Source organism: Falco punctatus, assembly GCF_963210335.1.
Source record: "Falco punctatus genome assembly, chromosome: 20".
Classification (NCBI taxonomy): Eukaryota; Metazoa; Chordata; class Aves; order Falconiformes; family Falconidae; genus Falco; species Falco punctatus.
This window is the reverse complement of record NC_137600.1, coordinates 2,641,717-2,667,921: the sequence shown is the minus strand read 5'-3', so window position 1 is coordinate 2,667,921 and position 26,205 is coordinate 2,641,717. Positions and strand designations below refer to the sequence as shown.

The 26,205-nt window shown below is 42.5% G+C and overlaps 1 protein-coding gene across 2 annotated transcripts in view; it reads left to right on the top strand.

Annotated features, from left to right (window-relative positions):
• The first annotated feature begins 1,839 nt into the window (after window positions 1-1,839).
• Window positions 1,840-26,205, top strand: part of PPP2R2A (protein phosphatase 2 regulatory subunit Balpha) — a 39,856-nt gene continuing 15,490 nt past the window's right edge. The window contains exons 1-2 of one of the 2 annotated variants that reach the window (XM_080370338.1): window positions 1,840-2,065; window positions 4,442-4,516. In XM_080370338.1, coding sequence (XP_080226464.1) covers window positions 2,059-2,065; window positions 4,442-4,516 — 82 coding nt within the window. In that variant the 5' untranslated portion in view covers window positions 1,840-2,058. Of the gene's footprint in view, window positions 2,066-3,706; window positions 3,759-4,441; window positions 4,517-26,205 lie in introns of those variants that run through there. The other variant, XM_080370337.1, reaches the window with a different exon arrangement.

Below are 26,205 nucleotides of genomic sequence, written 5' to 3'. Positions count from 1 at the left end.
GCACTCTTGCTAATTTGCACTAACCATTCGTACTGGTGTGAACACTTGTGTTGTCTGAATTAACAAGCAAGTGAACACCCAAGCAAACCTTGTGATTCCCAAGATGTCTTACTAATTGCCCCGGCTGTGATCTAATGCTATTTATTTGTTATACTTTATTATATTCTGTAGCTCAGTTAGTTCAAAACAAAAACCTGAAATGTTGGAATTATGATCCATCCTTCTGGCACCATGATATTAAGTCTTTTCTAAGAGGGATTTTGTTTTAATTATAAGGTATGTGCTAAGCTTCATTAATTTATATTACAGAGCTAATTGCAGGTCTTTTTGCCCCTCCCCCCCTATTTTTTTTAGCAACAGAAGTTCCTGAAACAATGCTTGTTCTACTATGAGGGCCAAATTCTGCAGTAATGGTACAGAAGGCGATGGATGAATTGGACTTTATTTGCACAGTTTCCTGCTGAATGCTTGCAGGATGGTTCATTTAGGGTTGAAAAAGGATGGCTTTTAAGGAACCCTGAAAAAAGAGGGATGCCAGCTTTCATTCTGAATTTGGTGTTGACTAAACGCAGCCACAGATTTGTAGAATTGAGTGAATTTGTTCTTGAGCTCTGGGAAACACGGACCTGGGTGTTAAGAGAAGGGCCTTAATGCTACAGCGACCCAAAAAGAGCCAGTCTTGCTTGTGACTGTTTTCAAACTTGCAGTGTGTTTGTTTTTAGATTTTTGGATTGCTCTCAAAATGGACTAAGCCAAACACTTGGTTCCAGGTAGTCGCAGGCTTAGGTGAGTCGCAGTTCTTTCAAATGCCCTGTATAATATTGAGTGCTCTGTCAAACATGATTGTTGTTTCCAAGATCGATTTGCATGCACAATGTTTATATGGGATGTAGGGATAAATCTGCTTTTGTCCAAAGTAGCCTCTAATCTGGGCCAGTGGTGGGTTTCTGGTGTTTACTCACAAACACGGGGAGCCTGACTGCGTTGGCGTGTTTAGAGGTGTTCAGTTCCCACAGGTCTGTGTTTTGAGCCGCACTCTGCTCGGAATTCAACGGCCTTTCTTGTAAGGAAGGCAGCTGCTTAAGCGTTTGGAACCATAAACATGAAGTTGAAGTTGGCGTGCGTGATGGCTGAGGAGGCCTGTCACGGGGCACTGGGTGAGTTCGGTGGTGCTGGGTTTGCAGGATGAGCTCATGAATCCCCAGGTGAAATCTGGATGAACGAGCTCAGCCCCGCCGGGGAGGAACGACAGCGTTTGCACAAACACCTGCGCAGGGAGACTGATGACTTTCCCAAGAGCTGAAATAGATTGTGCTGAACCCATTATCCCAGTCCCGGACGCTAACCACAGCCCAGCCTTTAGTGGGACCGGCGAGCTAGAGCGGAGCCTTCACCCCCGTGCACCAGCGGGGGCCGGGAGCCGGCGGCCGGGCCCCGCACCGCCCGCGGGGGGTGGACGGAGGATAAACACGAGGGGAGGCGGTGAGCGCGACGGCGGCAGGGATCCAGCCTGCCCGGTGCGGGGGTGGCAGCGGGGAAGGGCCAGGCCGGGGTGCCCGGTGTGTGGTGCCCGGTGCCATCCCCGCGGTGCCCGGTGCGGGGTGCCCAGTGCCCTCCCCGGGGTGCCCTCCCCGGGGTGCCCTCCCCGGGGTGCCCTCCCCGGGGTGCCCTCCCCGGGGTGCCCGGTGCCCGGTGCGGGGTGCCCGGTGCCCTCCCCGCGATGCCCGGTGCCCGGTGCCCTCCCCGCGGCGCCCCTGGCCCGGCCCTCGGGGGGCGGCCCGGCCCCGCGGCCCCGCCCTCCCCGGAGCACCGCCCCTCCCGCCCCCCGCCGGGTGACGTCACCCCCAGCTCGGCCGGCGCCATTTTGAAAGTGGAGCGTTGTGGGGGGGGCCGGAGCGAGGCGCGGAGCGGGGGCAGCCCCAGCAGCGGAGCCGGCCGCACCCCCGCCGCCATCCGCCGCCATCCGCCCCCCGCCGCCGCCCCCCGCCCGGCACCGGCGGCCCCGCCGCGCAGCGCCCGGACCGCCCGACCCGCCGCGGCCGCTATCGCCAGCCCAACATGGCAGGTAAGGGGAGGCTGCCCCGCGGGGCACCGGCCCCTGCCGCCGGGCGGGGGGCGCGGGTGGGGCCGGCGGCGGGCGGGCAGCGCCGCCCCCTCCGTCCCCGCTGTCCCCGGCGCCGGGGGCTGCCCCCCGCCCGGCGCGCTGCCCACCCGCCGCGCTCGCTGCCCCGGCCCCGCCGGCCCGCCCCGCCTCACGCCTCGCGGATCCAGCAGCGCGGCGATGATTTTCCTCCCCCCTCCGGGGAAATCCAGCTCCCCCCCCCCCGCCCCCCTCCTGCCTTCCCCCCCTCACCGGGGGGGAGGGGGAAACCGGGAGGTGGAGGGGCTTCGGTGGGGGAAGGGGGCCGTTCGGAAGTTCGGCGGGCGGGGGGGCCCTGCGGGCTCCCCGGAGCCCTGTCCCCGCTCCCGGCGGCGTTTGGGCTCCGGTGCAGCGAGGGCAGCGCTGCTGGGCGCCGCTCCGGGCTGCGGCCGTGCCCGTGCCGAGGGGACAGGCGCACCCTCCCGCGGGGCGCAGCCTGCCAGCGGCTGCCGGGAGAGGCACGGCGGGCGCGGGGGGACCGCATCGTGCGGGGCTGCCCGGCGCTTCCTGCTCGTGCTCCCCGCGCCCCGTCTGGCATCCCGAAGTGCCGCCGGTGGGCTGGCAGCGGGCACGCATAAGGTGTCTCTTCCTCCTGACTTTCCCTTGCCGCTTCCTCATTTGGCGATCTAGGCATCCCCCTCCTTTGCAAATGAATTGTCTTTTCAGCGCTTTGCGTTTGGAGGAGCGAGCGTCGGAGGCTGCCTTAGGTTTGTGCTTTGCCTTTTCCCCCTACACCATATGCCCAGGCTCCACCCTCCGCTTTTTGTTTTAGTCGGGGGCGGAGGGGAGACTGTTAACTTGCTTCAAGTAGGTTGTCTGAAAAACAGAATTTTAGCCATGAGTAGAAAGAGCAGCACCTTATCTTACAGGCTGTCCCCTTGGAATGCCTCCATGGTGCCAGCTGCTAAATGACAAATGAAGAGGCTGGAGAGAGGAAGGAAGAGGGGTTGTGCAGGTTTTGGGAAGCGGCAGAGATGTGTGCGCAAACCTTTCCAAAATGCAGAAAGCAAGCATTCTGACGTTTCTTGCATAGATGGAGGGTTGTGCTTGCCTTTGCCTGCCTTTGCCTTGTCGGGTTCCGTAGCTTGGCTGTCTGTAATCCTTCAGAAGAGAAATGAAGGCAGGCAAAAAATGCAGGCTGGACTCTGGTTGTATTCCAGCACTTCCCTTAACGTTCTAAGGCACATGGTCTTTTTTGGAAAGATTATTTGGCTCTTCTGATTTCCTAGTCTTTGATTTCCCCTCCCCCCTTAACTTAGCGTAGAAGAGGGAAGAAGTAATTTCTGTATCCTTTGTTACCCCAAAAGCCATAACAGAGCTCTGGATTAATGTGTAAATGCCATCTGTTGCTCAGCCTGTTTGAGTTGTGTTGAGGAAAAGTTCCATTTTGACAGTGGCTTTCAAAGAAGAAAAAAAAAAAAAAAAAAAAAGGAGGCGGCAAGCCCATTTCAGCCTCTTCCTGTATGTACTCAGCCCTGCAGTGATTTGCTCAGAATGAAATGCAAAAGAAATGGGTGGTGATTTTTTTGTGTGTTTTGGTGGCAGGGTTCAAATGAATCACTGCCTTCCGCCGAGGCAGTAATGTTCCTGAAGTTTTCTCTCCGATCCGTTTTCTATGGTAGTAGAACTTGTTCACATCAGATTGCTTGTTTGCTTTACCGCTTGGATTTGCTGCTTTTTTTTTTTTTTTTTTTTAAGGCTGATAATTGCTTTCATTGCTTCTGTGAAGAGACTCTAAAACTGTGGTAAAATTCTTTTCTTTAGCCTTTAGTATGTAGGTGCAGTTCGGCGTCTTTGTGGAGGAAGGAAATGAGTAGCAGGCTTGGTTTATGTCGAATGAAAGATTGAAATTTTCCGAAAATGTACGGCTTTTTCTGACGGTTACTGTTGAAGTTTGTGTGTGTGTGTGTGTGTGTTTGTAGAGGGTTCTGACTTCTGAAGTCAGAAGAAGCATCTTGTGAAAAAAGACGTTCATGCACTCTCGTTTCAGATGCACCGTTAAAGTTGGCACTGGCGACGTTACTTACTCCAGCGAGCTTTTGGCGATGGGGGGTTTTATCGCTGCTACTGCTTGTGCTTACGCTGTTTTTGACAAACCTTGCATTGAATGCTGGCAGCCCACTAACGACGAAAACAATATCTGTAAAGGAAAAAGGTGGGGAGGGGCAATTTGTAATTGTGCCGACAGCACTGCTGAGGAACTAGGCGTGTACCTTGTGGTCTGAAATTTTCAATTGGGAACTGTTGTGTGCTCTTTTGTGTTGCGGTGGGGGGTCTCATTTTTTTGATGGTGTTTTTCAGGAGCTGGAGGAGGAAATGACATTCAGTGGTGTTTTTCTCAGGTGAAAGGCGCTGTGGATGATGATGTAGCAGAAGGTAAGAGCACTATTTTTTACTGAATGTTTTCTGACTACTTAGCTGCTCCTTTGGGAGGGAGATGTGAATGCAGTCTTACTAAAACAAATATCTCGGTGTTGCCGTATACAACTTGAGGAAAATCAAATAGACATTTAATGCACATTCAGGTGCCCAGATTCAGAATTAAATTATGGTTCGAAAGTACTGTTCAGCACGCTTTTAAGAAGGGCTGAATTCAGGCTTCTTAAATATTTTGCTGGAATTTGTTTTCCAAGATGGTTGAGATTGTCCTGTCACTCACTCAGCTTTTGATTTGTGTTTTTTCCTAATCTGCGAAATGGGGAATGTGATACTTGCATTCCATAGGGAGGTGTTGTGAGAATTAATTAATGTTTGTACTCTTTGAAGATCTAAGTACTAGATAAAGATCAAGTAATTTTCCCAATCTTTTCAGCTTCTGTGAAGCAGAAGAGGAAAAAATCTGAATATTTCCGCATGCTTACTTAGGAAGTAAAGAGGGGTTTGCGTTTGGAGTCATACTGGTACTTGCCTAAAACTTTTTGAAGGTGGCAGTGACAAATGTCATCTTACAGTAAAATGGCTGCCTCTGACTGTGACTGCAAAAAATATACTTGCTATTTTTCTTCCCTTGGATCGGGGACCATTAGGGGAATGGCGCTCTCTCTGTGCTGCTGGTGGCAGCTGTGCTGGAGAGCAGAATTTCTGCTTTTTTGAGGGAAGTCCCACTGACTTAAAAATGTCTTTGGCCGTAAAGTCCTGTTTGCACAACACAGCCTCTAAGTTTATGAGTTAAGGCTTTTATTTTGCAAAGCAGTTGGCCTTGTCACTTATCTATTTCCTAGGGTTTTTTCTTTATTTAAAAAATGTATTGAATGCTCTGTCTTAAAAGTGAGATTAATGTTGTATCTAGAAAAGTGGCAACTACAGTTTCCATTATTTTCCCCATTTGATGTGTGGTTCATATTAACTTCCAAAGGCCAAAAAATCAGTATAAAACAGAAGTGACTTGTTTTTATTTATTAGCTGTGGCATGTGGCAAACGATGCACTTTCAAAGACACCTGTCATTTACAAGCTGAAAGATGGCTTTTGGAAACAAGAAAGCTGTAACATTTTTTTTAAGTTTTAATTTTAAGTTCTGCAGGAACTATATTTTAAAGCTTGAACTCAAAACTACTGCTAAATGCAATATAATTTTTTTCCCTGGCAGAATTTAAATTCTGTAACCTTTATTTTAAATTATATAGCAAACTCAATCTTTAATGAAGTACCAGTATTGGAGAAGCTGTGGCTGTATGGCAGGTGCTTGCAAATAATTCTTCATTAAAATAGACATGTTGGCACGCACGTAATAATAACGAACTTTTTATATATATGTATGTATGGTAAAGTGGCTTTTACAGGGATCTTGAAATGCTGAAGTCAGGAAATAGTCCGTCCTTAACTTCCTTAGCTGTTCTGCAGCGTTGTACTTCACGTTATGAAAGATGACTCGCTAGCCTTATGCTTCCTGACAGGTTAGCAGCTGTGCTGTGTATTGCTGGAGTCAGAGTGGGTGGAGTTCAGGGAAGCCTTCACTGTAAGTGAATTAAATAGCTTCTGTTTCAGCAAGCGAGTCAGGATGGTTTCCAAAAAATTGTAAGAATGTCTGTTCTTGCTTTTGTGGAAGATGTAGCTGCCTGATCTTCATGACCCAAAGAGCAAAGAGAAGTTTCGTTTTGTTGTCAGTAGTTGACGTAGTCTTGAGGTGCCAACCCCAGAGCTTTGATACACTGCATGATATCCTGAAATTTAAATGCCTAGATCCTGGATAGAGGTCCCAAGGTTGGTATTATACTTGATTTTAATGAATTTGTTGAGCTGCAATCCTCTCTTCTTCCTGGGCATTCAGCTTCCCACAATTCATGCTGGAAATGGTTGAAAGCCAGCTGCCTAATCAAAGTGCGAGTTTAGTTTCCATGCAATCCTTCAAGTTCTCGTTACGCTTCGCAATGTCTCCCTGCGCTGCTGTCGGAAGGGTTAATAATCTATCAAGCTGGCCACATTTTTCTTGTTATTAGCTATACTTGTGGCTTTAAGGTTCTCTTCAATGAAAGGGAACCTTGTGTGGTGTTTGCAGAAATTGCAACAGCAGCTTTGCATGCTTGGTCCTCCTTCAGAATAGCCGAGGACAAGTTGACAGTGGCTCTGAATGCAGCCTGACGACCTTTTTTCCCCTCCCTGCCTTTCTGTCTGCTTTCTTGTGGCAGGCACCACAAAAAAAATGCTGGTGAAAGCTGAAGAAAGTCTTGCAGGCTGAAACTTAAATGATTGTTTAACCCCTGTGGTCTGCAAGCTGACAAGCACGGAATCTAATCGTGTCTGTGCCTGAGGACAGTACCAATTTGTGTACAGTAGCACCTAGGGTATGGATTCTTGGTTTGTGAATGGCTTTAGAGCTCAAATTTTGAAAACTAACTTCTGCTGTGGAATGCTGAAACTTCAGTACAAACAAAGTGAAGAAAACAAACCTGAAATAAATGGAAGGTTTCGCTTTCTGTTCCTGTTCGTAACACAGTGTTGCAATATTTATATTGGAAAGCTATCTTAAGCTAAGTTAATGGAGGTTTTAACCAAGAAAACTGCATCTATTTAATCGCATCAATTGGTAGAATGCAAAACTAGTGGTCTCTTTACAGTGTTGCCTGTGAAACAGGCCAATGGAGAGTAACATTCTTAACACAGTAGTAGCGGCAGCACCTTGAAACAGCTTGCTAAGAACCGTAGTAGAGAGCTTCCAGTGTATTTGAGGTCAGGTCTGACCTCATAACCTTCACATCCTATGTATAACCTGTAATTCTTTAGATGCTTTGGCTAGAATGGCTGTCTATTACAAAGTCAATATTTGGTGGCTTTGATGGCTGAAACATGAACTCTGATACATACAGTTTTTAATTTTCTGGCTTTCTAAGCCCTGCGTGATAGATGGATGTGACAACGTTTCTTTCAGAGCTAATGAGGGTGAAAGGGAAAGGAGAGGGAAAGCTGTTAGTAAAGCTTGAGGAAAGAAGATGGCAATGAGTTTGTATCTGGGGCCTGCCTGTGTCATTCTGCTGTAGCAAAGCTTTTCTAACTTGGGTATGGGTGTGTGAGGAGCTGAGAGCTAGCCTCTCTTCTCTTGGTACGTACAGAATTTATCCTTAGTTGTAAGCTGTGGCCTGGGCCTATCAGATCACAAAGTTAAGCAATGGAAATCAGGTTATAAATTGATATCTGAGCATCGGTTTCATTATAATTTGGGTCCTTAATTTTAACTGATGGCAAAAGATTGCCTTTTTGTGATTTAGCAATCCATTGTGTAAGGGCAAGGCTGTTGTGGCTTGTGCTGCCTCTGTTTCCGAAATAGGTGATTATTTGCTCAACAGAAGCTTCACTCCCTTCTTAATTTCATATTAGTTTTTCTGGAGCCCAGTCCTACAACCTGTGTTCAGCCTGTTCTGTGGACTCTGGAGAATCCAGAGCCAGGACATTAGCTTTAGACAGGACTTCTCCAGTGGAGAACAGTCAGTGTTTTTGATGAGTTCAATGATCGGGTTATCAAAAGCATCGGTAATGTGTGGGGTTTTTGTTTTTTTCTTTTGTGCCATCACTGTTTTGATGCAAATAAGACTTAACTGTCCAGAGATACTCGAGAGCAGACATTAGCATGTGGAAGTTTCCTTTTTGGGAAATGGTTAAAGAAAAGGATTGCAAAGATTTTCTGCAGCAGTTTTGTTGTTTTGGGACTTGTTTTTAGTCTTCTGCTGTTACCTTTTTCCAATATGTGGCATAATGGCAACTCCAGTTGGAAACCACTAAGAATTGTGAGTTTAAACTGTCTCTGAAAACTAGACACTTGCTTAATGGAATGAGTTCGTACTTCAGAACAAATGAAGTCAAATTTGTTTAATTACTTGGCGGAAGGAAAAGAGTCAAGCTTCTGTATCTAAATGTTCTTTCAAGTGTAATCCAAAGATATGTAAAAGTCTGATAGTCTGGGTCAGAGGCTGGGAGCCAGAACTTAAGTCGTGTGTTTAACTACTTCATGCCCAAATGTCTCTGAAGGAATTACTTCGATACCTGCTGTGGGTGCCGATTACTGACTTAATTTTAAAGTCTGAGGCTTAGCCATTCTGTCCTGCTTGGTTAATAATCTACGACTTGTTTTGTTTCCTCTTTTAATAGCCAAAACATTGCTGTAGTCTGTTTCAGTTTGTACAGATGACAAAGAGATGAAGTCTCTTAGGTTTCTATCCCTAGCCAGCTCGTGTGTGGTCAGTGATACAAACAAGATTTGACTTTCCCTTGTCCAGGAATGCTTTCTGTATTTGATTCTAGGTACTTTGTATCTTTCAAGTGTAGCTTCATGTTTATTTTTGGCAGACTTCAAAATTGCAGAGCAGCTATGGGAACTGCTTGTTGTTGCTTCAGTAATGCTAGTTTGTCTTCAGTGCACAAAAATAGTTACCCCAGAGTAAGGAAAAATTAGAGCCAGGAATGAGGACTGCTGTAAAAAGCAGTTTACCACGATCTGGAGTTCACCATCTTGCCTTCCCTGAAGGAAAGCTTTCTCTTTGTCGCGTACCGTGTGTGTGTAACAGTGGATTACAGCTGCTGAGCCTCCTTCACAAGGTGGGTCAGCTCTGTCGTACGGGACCGCTGTTCCTGGTGGTCCATCCAGATCTGTAGGTTTACCAACAGCTGAATAATAGGGGCCTACACCTCGCAGGTGGACGGATGTTGCTGGCATCAGGGGGGAGGAAGGGCTTCTACTGAGCTGTGTTTGTGGGTAGGAGGCACACAGAAAAGGAGTGCTGGCGTTATTATTAAAGTCACTGATGGGCTTTTTAAATTGGGAATTGATGGAATAGGAGGGGAGGAAAAATGGTCAGAGAAAAGTAGCAAAGGTGTGAGACGTTGCAACAACAATGCTGAAGAAAGATTGGGGTGTAGTTTTGTGGGAGGGAGCTTAATTGGGGTTATTGAGGGCTGTGGCTACGTTCTATGTGCTTGTAAGGGAAGGTCAGTTAGAAGGAGCAGGGACTAGCAGTAGGTTTGGGGTTTTTTTTGGGGGTGTGTGTGTGTGTTGAAATAACGCTGTAGACAAACAAGATGACCCAAGGTTATAGTCCTATTCTGTATTCCAGAGTCTGCTTCTGTATTTCAGCTCTTTTATCTTCAGCTGGTTTGCAGAATAGCGGTCTGTGTCTAGAGAGAGAAATAGGCTACTGTGTTCTAGGAACTGCTGGTCTAGATTGACTAAAGTGTGCATTCAAAGTGTGAAGTCCCCCAAAACAAAGGGCGTTTAGCAAACTGCTAAAGAGCAAGTGGCTGCTCAGCTCCCCAGGAGTGATTCAGTGCGCTCTCGACGTGGGTTTGGTAGCTAGGGCACTTCAGCTTGTCAGTCGTGCTGACCGGTGCTCTGTTCCCTCCGTGATGCTTTGCTGTTCTGGGGTCCTTTTTGGCTGAGATTAAAAATCAGTTTGGAAAAAGGAGTGAGACTTTTGTGTCATAAATACGGCAGTTAGGGTGATGAAGCCGTCAGACCCCAACAGTACAAATGAGTGCCACTTGGCTATCGGTGGCCATCCTGGTGGGCTACAGCTCTTGATCAGCTTTGTGAAACTGCACAGCTTTTAAAGGTGCTGCCTAAATGATTCTGGTTTGGGTATTTCTACCCTAGAAATGGGTTTCTGTGGTACTTGGAGCTTCCTAGAAAGTGTTTTGGAAGAACTAAAATGAAGAATAGAACGCCTTAGTGGCTGCAGTGCTGAAGTAAGCGTTAAGAGTTGGGTGTTCCTAGCTGTACTGTCTGTTTGTCTCTTTCTTTTTTCCCCCTCCCTTCTTTCTGTTCTCTTCTGACTTGCCTATTTAGGCCATGGCTACATGTTTGGCAGCGTTTCTGCTTAAAGAGGCGCTACTTCCCACTTTGCTGGCACAAGTGTTCGTGTTACTGGACAATGAACTTGTTTGGGAAGCTGATCCAGCTGAAAAATACTTAAATTTGTGGTTTCGACTGGATTATTTTTCAGCTGAATTGAACCCTGCTCTGATTCTCGGTGCTGTGTGTGTGCTTGTGCCAGCGTGGTGTGGAGAGTGATCGAGTGGCTGAAGGAAACACGAACTCTGGAAGACGGTCAGTCTCTTGATAGGACTTTATGTACAGTCAACTCAAGACCCTGATCTTTGTGCTGTGCTACTACAAATGGTAAAATCAACTGATAAAAAGGACTTAAAACTTTCATTGTTCAATATATATACTTTGAACGCGAGATATCTGAAGGCCAGCAATAGAATATCTCTAGTACCAATACCATAACAGTAATCTTAGGAGACTGAACTAAATTACTGGCCAAATAAAATAGCTGCAACTTTGGTTTGGTGCAGTAATGCTTGACAGAGATCCTGCAGCACTGGTGATCTTTTAAATATAAAGACTGAAGCTGGTCCAAGTCTGTGCTGCTATTGAAAACAAATGGCCTGTAGATTTTTACTGGGTTACACTGCAGTGGAATCGGATCTCTGAACTGAAGGGTGTGTGAATGTGCAAACGTGGAGCTGTAAAGAAGGGGCGATGAAAACGTGTGCCTGAGAGCAAGTGGAGAATGCAGCACTGCCTCACATGGTAGCAGCATGGATTTAGGTGCGTAAAAGCCAGTTGTCAAACTGCTGTGCAGTGTGACAGTTAATAGTTTTGGGTTGATTTTGGGTTTGTTTTGAAACTAGGTATGATGTACACATGTGCAAACACACATGCAGGGGCACACACAGTGTCGTCACCATGTTGTAATCTTTTTGACATATCTTTGCAGCAAAACTAGTACACCTGGGATATGTTTTCTTCCTTCAGTGTCTACGCAAGCAGTATGTGGAAATGAGATTTGTTTAGCATTGTTACTAGCTCTGTTATTAGAAGAGCTGTTAGTATCAGTACAGTTTAGCTTCTTGGAAGTTCTTGTAGAAGAGAATGCCACGTAAATGGGAGATGGATTACTTAACTCTTTGCTTCACTGTAAAGCATTTAAAAAAGATAACTTGACAAATGGTAATCTTCTTTTATCATGTTTTATCACTCTTAATATGATTTGAAAAACCGGATCCCTTGTTTGGGGTTTTGACTTGACCTAAACTGATGTATTGTATCGTGTTTAAATGCTGCACAATTAGGCTTTCTTTGTTTCAGATGCTGTTTAAGTGTGTGTGCAGCTAAATCTGTGAGGTACTGGACCTCTTGCAGTAAAAACATCGATTACTGATGGTACCAAGTTAAGGCTCCCATTGGTTCTTTCCTCTTAAGAAACACTGTGCTCCCAAAGCAATTTTGTTAGTATAAGATGCTTTTATAACTGCCTTAAGGTACTTTCCAGACTTTCTCTCTTATTTGCAGTTCTCTATAATATGCAGTACCATAACTATGTCTACATTATTTTTAGTATGGAGCAAAAAGTTTTGCAGTCAGTCTGTGATAAGTAGTCATGTGAAACTGAGGTTTACCCTTTTAAAGAAACAGTTGAAATTAAAATCATTGAAATGGGTGAAAAGTCCTGGCATAGGGTAGGCACTTGTGCATAGAGAGAACAGTTACCCTGTTTCTATGAAAATAAAATACAGGAAGTATTTTATATATTTGAAACAAAGTAAGTTTTAAATATTTTTTTAAATTATATATTTGAAATAAAATACAGGAAGTACAGGAAGATACTTGATCCAAATCAATTTAGAATAATCTCTTCCAAGAAGCAGTGGTAGGTCTTATAGTCAAAATAACTACATCCGCACAGTTTTCTAGATTTTCAACTTGAGTGGAATGTATGTGACTCTAGCTTGGTGATACTGCTTTCTAGCTCAGTTATGTTTTTACAGCACGCACTAGTTAAATGCCGCTTTCAGTTAACATTTTCAATGTTTAAATGCCGTACAGTATGGATACTTCGTGTGTGTGTGTGCACTTGTTAAAGATTTTATATACAGGACTTTATGGAACATACTGTTGCTTGCTTACGGGCTTGCCAAGCAGGACTGCTTTAGGGCATGGCTCTGGGCAGCAGGCAGTGTTACACGATAGTGGTCTTGCCTTGTTCTTTTCTCCGACTGGAAGGTCTATCGTTGTTACATTTGCCTTTAAAACGAAGATGCTGGCTAATGAGACATCAGGTACTGTCGCTGTGAGTTGTTAAAATTACTGAAAATAATTATTTGAGGCTTCTGTGCATGACTCTGTTTCTGTTACAGAAACAGAAATGGCTGTAAGCTTCTCTTCTCCTGACTTACCACGCTTTTGTTAAGCACTGGAGGAGAAATTATTAATTTGGTCAGCTGTTCTTTATAAAAATGTATTTTCCTCGTAGCGATCCACAAGTGATAGCACCATTAAGAAAACCAGCATATTTAGGTCACATGTTAAACCCCTTAGGCAGTTATGCTTGCATCTAATTTTGGAAGAAAATTTTAGGGTCAGGAAAAGAGGGTTTTAAAAGAGTTGTATTGTAAGAAAGATATTGATTTCCCAGGTATATAGAATGCATTTTGTGTGGAAGTGTTTCTCTTTGCATTTTCAATTGCAGTTCTTAAGTTAATGCTCTGGGAATAATGTGATCTCCAAACATACACAGTTGGCACTCTATGTTGAGAACTTGAGAAAAGATAATTGCATATATTGAGGAACAGTTAAGGTAATTGAGACTTCAGGATATAGCTGCTTATTTAAAATTTGAATAATGTCTAATATATTCATGTCTGTTAAATGGTAGTAGCTGTATTTTCCTTTTTCCCTGGTGAATATAAAAAGTATTCCAGGGACTGTTCTTTGCTTCTTAAAAGTAGTGATTTCAGCTGGCCTTTCTCCCGTTAGTAGAAGGTTAGAAGATGATTTGCAGAATTTACAACCTGTATGTGTTTGTGTATAGTGCTTATAAATGTAGTCTGAAGAACTTAACTTTTCAAATAACTTAAAATATTAAACTAGTCCAGCAGACAAGAACTACATACTGAAATAAATCTTCAGCTTCAGCTCTCACAAATATATAATGATTCTCAAAGACACTTCTTTCAGAGTTCCTGGACTTTTTTCTAATGGAGTTACATAACAAAAACTTCACTTCTTAGGTACTGTTCTTGGTGCATTGTGTAAGGAGTCATTTATAGAAATAACGGAGGTGATTTGGAGAAAAAAAAATAGTAAATCTTGGATTGTCTTTCAACAGTTGCCCTGTTCAGCTTGTGTGGGGGTGAGGTGTGGCCTTGGTATGGAAGGAGGAATTGGAATTCAAATTGCATCCTGACATGCCTGTAGGTTCATTGTCGCTTCAAGTAGCTGCTGCTCCTGAAAGAGATGGGCCTTCCTTGTACCTTCAGCAGCTGCTGCTTTGAGCTGACACTTTGGGAAACTGACCTGAATGAAAATTACATGTCTTGGATTATTTGCTGTCAGGTTAGTTTTATCCTGAGTTAGCTTCCTCAGACTGGTTTGTCAAACTGTAGCAAATGTTTGTGCCGGAATAGGTAATGGTGCTACAGGAATGGGACAAGAGATGTGAGAGGTGAATGGATGAATTGCTTCTCTTGGAGACACAATAATGGTTTTAAGGTAACATGTGAAACTGGCATTGTCAACAACTCGCTCAGCCTTTTTCCCGGCCTTTTTCACGCTTACAGTTGATATGTGCTTGCTCATAGACTGCCTTTCATATGGGAAATTGTGATATGAATTGAGGGAAATTGTGATGTGAATTGAGATTCATATTTGAGGACATCTATTCTGAAAGATCAATATGAAGGAACAGCAATTGAAGTTGAAGGCCACAAATTTTTCCATTGTATAGTCTAGCAGTGAGAAAAGAAATGGCACTGCTTTCTAGAGATAATAGTGAAACATGCGTAAACTGTTCTAGTGGAATGCAGGAATGGCTTTTTGACCAACATATTAAAACTTTCTGTATAGTCCTTCTGCCATTTCTTAGTCTGTTCTTAGCTCAGCTTTATGTTGTTTGTTTTGGTTGTGCTTGCTTTCTTCTTGTTTTCAAGAAATATGCAGGATCTTTCATTTTACTGCAGACCCTTTGGGAAGTGATAACCCACTCTTGAAGTGGCGGGGACTGGTTACATAGAGTCCTGTTACGAAGGCAGAGCACATGCTGTGCTTAACCTAGTGATTTTGTCTCTATTATTTAGGTGCCTCAGAGGAAAAAGCAGTAGGAAGACATAGAGCATTTAAAACTTAAAAAACAAACAAACAAAAACCAAAAAAACCAAAACACTTGGAGATTCTGCACATCAGGTTGTCGGCTCCTTGGAGCTTGTGGATTCTGTTCCCTGATTTGACTTGAAGAAGCTCATGCCAAACCTGGGAATAACAGACGTCTGCTTGTTTCTGAGCATTCTCGTCTTTCTGCTGTTTCTGAAGATCAGGGAAGTGTGTTCTAAATTGTTACCTACAACTGTGCTACTAGGTCATCTGTTCTGCTGCTCCGTGTTCCTGCACGAGGGTTTTTAAGCATGTATACTGCTAGAAAAAAATGACATGGCTGAGTGATTGCATCCTGTGTAGGAGCACTTCTGACTTAATCTTTCCTTCTTGCTGGTTGCTGTCATTTTGAAGAAGTTGTCAAGAGAAGATCATATACACAGCCCTCTTTGGTCTTGCAGGCTCATTTATGTAAATGTTGAAATTATTTTCCCAGAAATTTAAAGTTACATAACATTCAACTGGAAGTGGTTTTGGCGTCTTCCAATTCATGTTCTTTCTGACCAGTGTCTTTTGACTGAGGTTCAAGATTCTTATAGAGCTGTGATTACTCTTCTATTTTTTTACCAAATTTAAGGTTTGGATTTAAATTTAATTATCTGGGGAGGGTGGGCGAGAGTGACCAAAAGGAAGACTAGAAATGGAGATAACTGAAAGGAATCATTGGGAGTTGTTTCATCTGGAAGGTCACTAAGTCACTGTAGCCCCTCTGTGTTTTGTTTTCCCTGTCTGTAAGAGCAGTGGGCTGGTTTCCCAAAACAAAGGTCCACAATTCGGAAAAGTTACTGCAAGGAGCTTTTATATCCTTGCAGGACAGTAATATTAATAAATATTGCTATCTTGTTTTCAGCTGTTATGCAACTCTTCCAAAATCCAAATAAAAGGTCCTAATCTATAAATAGAGAAGGTGAGAGACGTAAAATGATTAACTTAAAAATAAAGGTCAGTATTTTGCTCAGATTTGTAGTCTCTATGTATATTTTTAAGATGTGTTATAAATACATATCTGCCTTGCAGACTTGTCCTGATTTGTAGATTCCAATTTGCATGCTTTAGAGAAGTGAGTGTTAAGCATCTGTGAAAGTCCAGGCCAGAAACTAGTATTGGCCTCTCTTTAATGTTTTTTTTTTTTTTTTTTAAGAAGCTGAGGCATGTATGCTTGGGCCAGAATAGAAACACAGGAAAATACTTGCCAAGTCGGGGGGTGGGGGGAAGGGAAGAAGAGGCAACTGGTAAAGGGAAGACTGTTTTTCCAGGTTCCAAGTGCCACTAAAAATCCATTAAGTATTAAAATGAACTGATAAAGTAGTGAATGCCCACAGTGAGTGAATTAATCAGACATTTTTATTCCATGGTCACTTAATAGTCAGAACCGTATATTCATCTCTGCTGGAAACTTCAGTTGTACTTGTGACCTTCACAGGCACTGTGCTCTCCGGCAAGCTGCCTGAAATTCATCTACTGAGCCTGCCTGCCTCCCTCCCTCCCTTCCATTATGGTAGGGAAGAGTGATTCTTGCTTTCATTTTCCTTCCTTAGAGGAGGCAGTTTACACGTTGTCTGAGGTACAATGGTCTCCTGCGTTCTACACATGAAGATTTAAAAGCCTTAGAAATTTTTGGCCTTAGCTTTTGCATGTAAAATAAAAGCTTTGGTCAAAGAACCCATGAGAGAAGTCTGAAACAGCATGATAGTTTCTAGGAGTTGTTTTTTGTATCTACAACAGAAATGCAGGCCAAGTCACAGAATTCTAGTAGCTGATTTTGAAAGGCATTGCCAAACTATGATATTTTTTCTGCTACTAATTTTTAACTTGCAGTTTGTGTTTTGGAATGGCTTCAGCAAAAAGAGAAAATCAAGATATTCCAGTGCTCTTAATCTGTAGCATTGTCAGTGACAAGAATGGCATTGCCTAAAGGCTTCTGTTCTGTACATGCAAAACAATAGCACAGTATGTTATTTCCAAATATATTGTTATTTGCAAACAGAAAACTAACCACTGGCTTTTCTGTGCTGTGCAGCCTATTGAAATTCTGGCTGTGATTCCAGCAGAGATTTTTCCATAAATAGCTCTGTACTACTTCGGAAGACAAACAAGCCCCTGAAAGATCTAAAGTGAGGTCTTCTGAGGGGACTATTTAGCCTGTGTTATTAGTGTGTACTTTGGTGTAGATACTGTGGTGGATGTGAGGAATGTTGCTGTGGGTTGAGGTGGGGGGGCTGTCAGCAGGAATTGAGCAGTAAATAGTTACTGATTCACATTAGTTTCAAGGACTCAAGAATTGGCCTGGCTTGAGCATAGGAAAAATTTAAAAAAGGATAGTAAAAACGAACAAATATAAGCAGAAGCACATACGTTTTCCTTTTAGTATTCAACTTGGGTTTTTAAAATAAAAGCCATTAGGTAATGACTTTAGACATTAGCTAATGGTTCAAGTAAATACAACTTGAAATAGAAATGATTTATTCTTTCAGTGAACAGACATCCAAATTAAAGCATCCTTTAAAAATCTTTACTGGCTGGATGTTTGGTTATATGAATTAATTAACAGCTAATTTCGTAGTGCAGGTTTTTCAGTGCTATGCAGGTGAACATCCTTTTGAGTTAGTAATATGGGGGCAACTTTAGGTATGTTTAGTTTTAATTGGTGTAAGCTATCTTGAGTAAGATAATTTGTAGTCTTGAGGAGACGCTGGTAAACGTCCTGTGAACTAGAAGGATTGTTGAATAAATACTCCTGTGTTTTGCCTAGGTCACAGGGCTGGTTTTCTGCTAGTCCTGTTGCTTGTAAATATTTTTTTAACAAAGCAGAAATCTCCTTTTAAAAGGACGCAAAGAGCATGAAAATAACCTTGGCATTTGTGAAATCTGTGCTCTGAGTGGTAGACCTCAGTGTTCTCAGCCCCTGGTTATCAAGCAAATGTGTTTTATCAGCTGTCACAACAGAATGAGGATGGCATCACAGAGAATAGGGCTGACAGGACTCGGGGAGCTTGTTAGTGTGTTCTCTAAATGCAAAGCTTTCAACTATACCTATTACTTCTGTCGGATGTTTATTGAAAAACCTTCATCTGTGGAGATTCTACAGTCTTGGAAGCATATACTGGAGAGCTTAGTTACCCATATAGCCCGGAATGACTATTTTCATGTCTAAAGTCACCTTTGGTGAAGGAGCAACTGAAACTTCTGTCTGGGGATTGTGCTCTGGTACTGAATGGAACCTAGCTCTGATACCCATACAAGGCAGTGACTTTGTGCTATTAACTGGATATAACTTAGTGGGAAGAACAGCTTAACTGCTGACATTTTTTTTTTTTTTCCTTCCTTTTAATGCCTAGATGGTATTTCTGAGCTTGTTGAGGTGTTGGGGTTTTTTCCCCCCCAAGAACATGCTTTTTCATTCCCCCTAGGCGTGTTGAGAACAGCTCCCTAAGAAAATGGAAGTATAAATAAAACAGCTAGGCAATACAGCAATGCACTTCTGCTACCAAGGGGTAATTAGCCTGGTTTTGAACATAGATACATTGCTAACATGTTTCTGACAATGAGAAGAAATAAAGCTTGATTAAAACTGGATCCAATCCTTTTAATGCATTTTGGGAAATCTACATACTGTGTATAACTTGCATAGCCTGTCTTAGGAGAATTATGGACCACTTCTGTAAGCATTATGTGTAGATCCAGAAGGGGCCTAGTGAGTATGTAGTCCTGCAGCTTAGCTCTAAGAATAGAGGTTTTCCAGAGAGTGCTGGCCTGAGATGGAGTTCTGCTCTCCTGAATCCTAACCCTGCTTATGGTTAGTGGGAGGTCAGCAGGAGTGTTTTCAGAGGGGTCAGAAATGGCAGCACTGCTCTCATCTGAGTAGAGGCTATTTAATTTCTCTGTTACTGCATAGAGTTTATTCTGGAAAATCAGTAAACCTGAATTTTTGTCCTCAGCGGTGCTAAAATTGACATGTTACTTTCTTGGAAACGAGGTGTGCAGAAACAGTTTTGTTGCAGCTTTATTAATGATAGCATTGTAAACTAAAGCTCTGCAGGCAGAAAATATGTTGGAACAAGTCATGTACCAGAGTACTAAGGGTAGACGAGTGCTGTGTTAAAGCAGAAATAATCAAATCTGTTATTTATAAGCCTTTTTGTCTCAGTTCTCCTCATATTGCTCAGTAAATGCCAGAGTTCTATGAGTGATAGTGATAGAACATTTGGGCACCAAGGGGATCCTACGTGAGGCAATTGTGGGCATGATGTTAGTTCCTGTTAGTTAATTTTGTTCCCCTGTAATTAGGTATGTATGATTTGTATGTGATTGTACAAAGGACAAAAATGATGAGTAACTCCCCAACTAAATTCTACACAACACAAATATAACTTAACTCTTCTGTCATCTTTGTCCAGGAAGACCTCTCATAAATCAGCGTAGGTTTTGTTGGCTGAACAGTGTTTCTGTAATGGAAATATAACTAGTGTGGAATGTGTATAGTATTGCTTAGTGCAATTACTTTGTTTAAAGGTATAACGTATGGTTGAAAGGCGTGATCCCTGTGGTAGTATATGTTTGAAACAGGAAAATGCTAAGAGGAGGAAGCTTGTTTTCTTTCTTGTGTCATTTAGTCAAGTTATCACTATGTCTGCAGTCATACTTAAAATGCTTTATAATATAAACTGTTGACGCAGAGAACGCTGACAATGCCGGTTTCACCCTTCAAACAAACGACAGACTTCATGTTCTGTTGGGCTAACATTTTAGCTAAGATTTCATTTGGGGTTAGAAAAAACGTTTTTAGGTAGAGTTCTATTGTTGCAGCACCAAAAAATAGGTTTGTTTTCAAGGTATTTTTTAGTATTTAAGCCACTCAAGGGAGGCTTGGTTACATGGCTGTTAACAAACTGGTGGTTGCCAGAATGCTGTCACACTTGATTGAAGCCCAAGATTTTGGGCGTCTTTGCACCTAAGCAGGGTCACTTAATTTTTTCAGGTTAAGTATAACTAAAGCATGCTGTGATGAGAGTGGGGCATAAGCGTACCTAGGCCAGGTATCTTTAAATGTCAGATGACTTATTTAGGGGATGAAGCTTTCAAAATAAGAATGACAATGCACTTAGGTTTTTAAACACAAATGTTGCTTAGGTAGTATGTTTTATCTACTTCATGTTTCTGTTTGTTTATATTTCACATCAAAAACATCCTTTCTGATGGGGAGTGTTAGACAGCAACGTAATTTTAGGGGTGCATAGCCTCTGAAGATGATGTTATCCAGAGGCTGGAAACTACAGTTCACAATCTTTTTTTTTTAATAATCCTAACCTTGAACAAGGAGGAGTTTTCATTGCAATTGTAAGGAGATTGATGCAAACTGCATGTGAGAGATCCTCAGTAGGAGGGCTGCTCTCCTTTTCCCTTTTTCCCACCTGAGAACAGATCTAAGCTTCACAGGTTGGAAGCTCTTGGCAGCTGAATTTTGTGGTGTTCAGAAAATGGAACCCCATAATAACTTTTGCAGTGAACAGCTGGCTGGTATTTAAAAGTGCTGAAATGTTGGATTTGCTGTAGATTATTTTTTTGTTTAAAAGCAGAACAGTTCTGCTGGTTGGGGAGAGGAAAACTCATGGAAAGACTTGAGCTTTTTATTATTACATAGCTTTGCAGTGGCTGCACAGAACAGGCTCAAGGAGAAGCTGTGACCTTTAACTGCTTGTTCCTAGTTGTGAATAAATGTAGTTCCACAACCTGTGAGAGTGTTCACCCGCCTTTCTAAGGTTATTTAAGACGGATACCAGGAGTAGGTCTGGATTTCTGCCACTTGTGCCTCTTATGTTTATGATATTAATAAACTGGTGTCAAATGTCCTGGGAACGGGTGATGCAGGTTGAAAGACCTTTGTTTCGGCCAACAATAGACCTGAATTAGTGTGAATAGGAAAAGCAAATAGGCGCTTCCTGTCATATTTTAAGGATACTTGAGTTTGGGGAAGCGTGTGTATTAGGAGATTTCCAACTAAATGCTCATCGTTTGCTTTTTGCCCTTAGTAAAATGTTCCCTGTGGATGTATGCATATGTATTAGTCTTTCTAAATATGTTTGCAGTACTAATAAAGTAAGGTAGAATCCTGTTTGTTTGAATAGAATCTTTAGGGTATTCTTCAGGGGAAAAACTCTAAACCTATGTAATGAAGCTCTAAAGACGGGAATTGTCTTAGCTGTTGCTTTCCTAACCAGGTTTGTTCCTCAAGTTAAAACTTAAGACCTTTGGGAAGGCTAGAAACTATTTGAATAAAAAACATATGATTGTGCTTCAGACCACCTTGAGGTTCAGTTGCCTTTCATAGGGTATTGTAAAAGTCCAGAACAATGCTATTTGTGGTTTCAAGGCAGAGGATGCCTTTAGAGACTCAAGGCAATTCTTGTCAAGTATTAAATAATCCCTTGTTATTGAGTTTAAGGTAGTTTCAGGCTGATCTAGCTTGTGTTGAGTTGAAAAATGGCGCACTCTTGAACTGGTTATATCTCCGCTTTGCAGTAATGTGCATACTGAATTATGTGGATAGTGGTAGTCTTCCAGAGTTGTGGAGGACACAGCCACCCCACCCCAATTCCAGGATGGGAAAGGATCATAGGTCTAGGTGTAAAAAACACCCTCAGAGGTCCCAGTAATACAGAGGTGAAGGCAGCTCCCAAAGGACTTGGAAATTGCACTGAGAGGGCTATAACGAAATGTTTTGCTAGTTTCACAGTGTTACATTTTATTTTAATTTTTTACATCAGCTAATGCTAGAGCTAAGTTAACCTTATTAGTTAATCACACAGCGCCTAAGCGTGGGCAGCCAAGTCAGCAGTAGTTTTAGGTGGTGTTCACATCTGGACTGATCTGTTGCGAGTGTGTTTGGTTTCCCTGCTCATCTATGATTTGACTGTTCCTGACTATGTTCTCCCACCTAGATGGTGCCCAGCTTAGGGGCAAGACTGGGAATTCTGTTGGTTTGCAGCTTCTTGTGAACTAAAGATACTGCAGCGGTCAGTTTATTCTCTTTCGACTAGTGAAAAAAGGGAATTTGCCGGTTGGTTTCCTGTACCTGTGTTCTGAAAGAACTGCAGTAATGTTTTGTCTTAAGGTTAAAAATAGAAAGTAATTAATCAGGGTGATAAGGGTTAATGGTTTCTATCCAGAAACCAAACAGCTTTGCATTTGTTTATATAGAGAGAACATTCTTCTATCTGCTATTGTTACGAGTTTAATATGAAAGGGTTTTTCACAGTAATTTATGAAGCACTTTATTAATAACTAATTTGGGGTTATAAAAACCTGAAAACCAAAACTGTTTGAGTCTCATCAGATGAAACTGTTTGAAGGCACTGGTTCAGGATCATTTTCTGCTAACATATACTAGCCCTATAGGATTTTTTTCTTCTGTAGGTTTACAATGAAGTTCGTATACAAGGAATTATAGAATGCAGTGCCAGGTCTGGTGAGAACCAGAGAGAAAGAAAACCTCTACTGTGAGATATAGCCCAGTGGTTACAGTAATTGCGGTACAGGTATTGCTTTACCAGTTCCATGGTAGATCGCAGTTTTAAATCAATTTAAGTTGTAAAAGTTTTTTTCCCACAGCTCATACTAATTTTCAATGTAAATGTTTTAACTCCCTTCACAAAGATCAAACTTTTAAAGCGATTTTATGCCATTTTAAGCATAGGAAGCATGGACCAGTCAGTGAACATTAGTGTAAGAGAGATCTGTTTTCAGAGTGGTTTGGCTTGCTGCTGTTTGTTGTCTCTGTTTTTCTCTATGTCACCACAGGTGTTTTGGAGTCATGTACTGGAGACTGAATTTCCTACTATAGATGGAGACAGGAAGCCAGGGATCTGAGGTTTAAATCAATTTCCTTTCTGCTCTAGCAGTGCTGTGTACTGACCTTGTTCGGGGAACCATTGTAAGTGTAAGCTTGTGGAGACTTGTACCTCTAGACAGAAATGCAGTTATTGGCATTTTGGCTGTGGGCTGGATAACCTTTTGCAAATCCAACTTTGCTAGGGATCATTCACAAAGGTTTGAGGTGGTGGTAGTGCCTGGTCAAGGTGGTGATTATAGTGTTTACTGTAGCGATTTCTGCTACTTTGAAAGTTGCTGTTGTTTCAGCAGGGTCCTTTGTTGGCCTCTCGCCTTGGTCCTAAAAGGGACCATGGTGGAAACTTGACCTGAATGGAAATGTTGAAGCTTACTAATGCAACTGCATTCTTAGAACATCTTAGAAGCTGAAGCAACTAAGATGTTGGCCCACGAACAGCAGTTGCCCAGCGAGGCACAACAATTGTTTACTAAACACAAGAATTACAATGTTTAGTATGCTACTCCCTATACCACTTAGATTGTAATATTGAACATGTGTGTGCTTTCTATGAGTTGTGTTTAAATGAGGAAGGTGCCTTGATAGCACGAATAAGTTAAGATCACTTAAAGATTTCTGAATGTGTAAGGAGCTGCTTTTCCAGATGAGAGGCACTGTATCTTCTTGGTAGACGATGATTCTGTTCTCAGCTTTACTGTTACCTTTGTAAAACACTTCATCTGCATGCACATTGCTATTCCAAATTATAAAGGGTTTTGAGCATAATTTCTGTTTCAGTTCTGTTCTCTGCAGTTCTAATGCCATGTTCTCACTGTTGCTTTGCAGAGAGGAGCAGCTTCTGTTGCTCTGGGCAGATGGAGTTATGTTCTTCTCTGAGCATTGAGCCTAGTAAAGCTATTTAAGAGAACTACTAGCCTTGCATAAACCCAATGGCAACAAGATGAAGGCTGGTATTGCTATATTACTTCACTGGGAGGGAATGGAAGTTTGCTGCTCAGAAGTTGTGTTTTCTAAGAAGTGTGAACGCCGTTGGCTTTTCTAAGAAGTCCTGAGACTTAACAAAAATAGTTGTTTGCATAAATTTACAAAACCACAGAATAACATTGTTTTGAGCTTGGTCATTAAGTTTCATGATTTCTAGACTATTTAAGAGCATGTTGTAAATGCATCTGTAAATTCTAAGTCGTCCTAATATGTGTATATCCTATGAAACAGTTGTCTTGCTGTTTCCTTCCCTTAGCTTGTATTGTTCATGCTTCCTTTAAAGAAGGTTACTGAATTCAAGCTCCTGCTTCTGAAGGCTGGTGATAACAAGAGTTCTTACTGTCACTGCTAGTAGGTAGATTTGACAGCATAAAGAGTAATCTCAGAAGGATGTGGTGTACTTAAAGGATACTATGTGAACAGTGCTTTGCCATTGAAGACTAGAGCCCACAGTGAACTGAATCAGTGGCAAGGCAGGCATTGGGATTGTTAATGTAACTTGGGAGGCTACAGGAAAAAGTTTTATCAAGAGGTGTTCAACCTTTATTTTAGGGAACTGAATAGAAAGTTAAAATAAGATGTGTAATAATAGTAAGTAAATCACTCAGGCTTTCAAATCCAAAGTTGAACTCCTAGTTGAACTAGGACTTGCCTATTCTAGGAAGTGGTGGTTTTCCTCAAAGATTGGCCAAGCTGGAGAGAGAAGGGAAGGAAAGGGAATACAGGGAAGTCCAAGAAACAGAGGAAAGATAGGGAGTTTTAGGACTGCTTGGCAAAGTTGGTATTTGGTTATTTTACTTAGGGTGAATAGTTTTTATGCAGCGAACTTCAGATGTGAAGTACGTAAATAGACTGGGAAGAGTCTCAACACTTAAATAGATCTTTACTGAACAGGACTAGAATGCTTTCAAAATAAATGGGGAAAATGACGAGTTCATGATGATCGCATGTTTTTCACTTTCGGCATCACAAAGCCTGGAGCCCTTGGAACAAACGTGGATGCTAGGGAACACTCTGTAAATCCTTCTCCCTGGGTGTAGATTTCCCACACTTGCACAAGCCAGCAAAACCAGCTTAATTACTGTCTGCTGCTTGAACTGCGTCTTAGGCTCCCGCATTTTTGTGTTCTAACAGGGGCAGGGCCAGCAGCAGTGTGAAGCTAGCTGGCCATCATACAAACTCCACTCCCCTCCCTGTTACGAAGGGGAGCTTTGTGTGCTCTTTGTGTGCAGCAGTGTTGCAGGGCTGGTATGTCGGAGAGAACAAGTAACCAGCCGGCTCTTGCAATGCTTCATGGCACAGGAGTGAGAATTTTTGCCACAAGGGTAACCCCTTTCTCTGCTTCTGTGCTGCGTGTATTTTATCCTGTCCCCATATTTCTGAGGAATTAATATATTTTTAATGCCCTGTTCTAGTAGAGAAGAAAGCTATTTAAAGGACTTCTGGAATGACTCTTGAGTAGTAAATTGAACAGTAGGAATGCCTTATCCAGCTGCCTTTGGTTTTGTTGCCTAGTCACTTCTGAGAGATGGAATGAATGCAGAGAATCACTCTTGAAAGGGAATGAAGAAAAGGGAAATGAAGTCAATAGTAAACCCGGTCATGGTAACTTTAAAGTATACAATCCTTGTGTTCCCTTCCCCCTCTCTATGTACATAAATTAGGGATGAGGCTGGAATGCAGAGGGTGTTTCCTTTTATACCATGAGTACTAAATAGTGCTTGCCATATTGCTTTCTTATTCTTTCCCTGGTGTGTATAGTTGTGGTATCCTGTGTTGGGAGCTCTCCTCCCTGCAGATAGACATGTATAGTCACTCTTTCTTAATCTTATTTAAACAGCCTTCCTGTGCACTTTGAGATTAACACTTTACTATCTAGCTTCAGAGACTTAGTACACAATATATTAGGATTCTTGATAAGTGGTAAATCAAAATTTGCAAACAATGGGGTGATGTTGGGATGACTTGGACATTCAGAGTGTGTTGTGTAGCTTCTTGAAATATTTGAAGCCTTGGAGGAGCTTTTGTTTTCTCTCCAGTGTTTTTGGTTGTGTGTCGTGCGCCCCCCCCCCCCCCCCCCCCCGAAGTATGTAATTCTAGAACAAAGTAAGTACTGGAAAAAATAATAATTTTATGTCATTAGCTGTGACCTGAGCTTAAGTTTTTGGAAGTTGCATCTGTTCAGTAGCCTGAAACAGGAAGGCTTTGCTTCACCCTTGATTAAAAAGGACCAAACAATTCACAAGAGAGATCCAGACACTTAAGAGTCTCCCAGTTTTCCTGGACGGGCACTCCTACACAGTTTTGAGCATGTTGACTTTATCTGTGGAGATAATCTAGGAAGAGTGGCTCAGGTATGCTTAGTAATTGTGCATTGAATGAAAATATTTCATTGTTTTTATCCCTCATGATGTTTATCCATTCCTGTGCTGCTTTCTCAGTATGAGGCTTTTTGACCTTCCTTGGTTTTTAATAATAATTGTAAAAGTTGGATTCGTAATGTTTCCTGTTCCAGTTTCTGAAGTGTCCTTGGAATGATCAATTGATGTTTAGTTTGATCCAAATAGCTGCTTCTATGCTTAAGGCTGGCAAACTG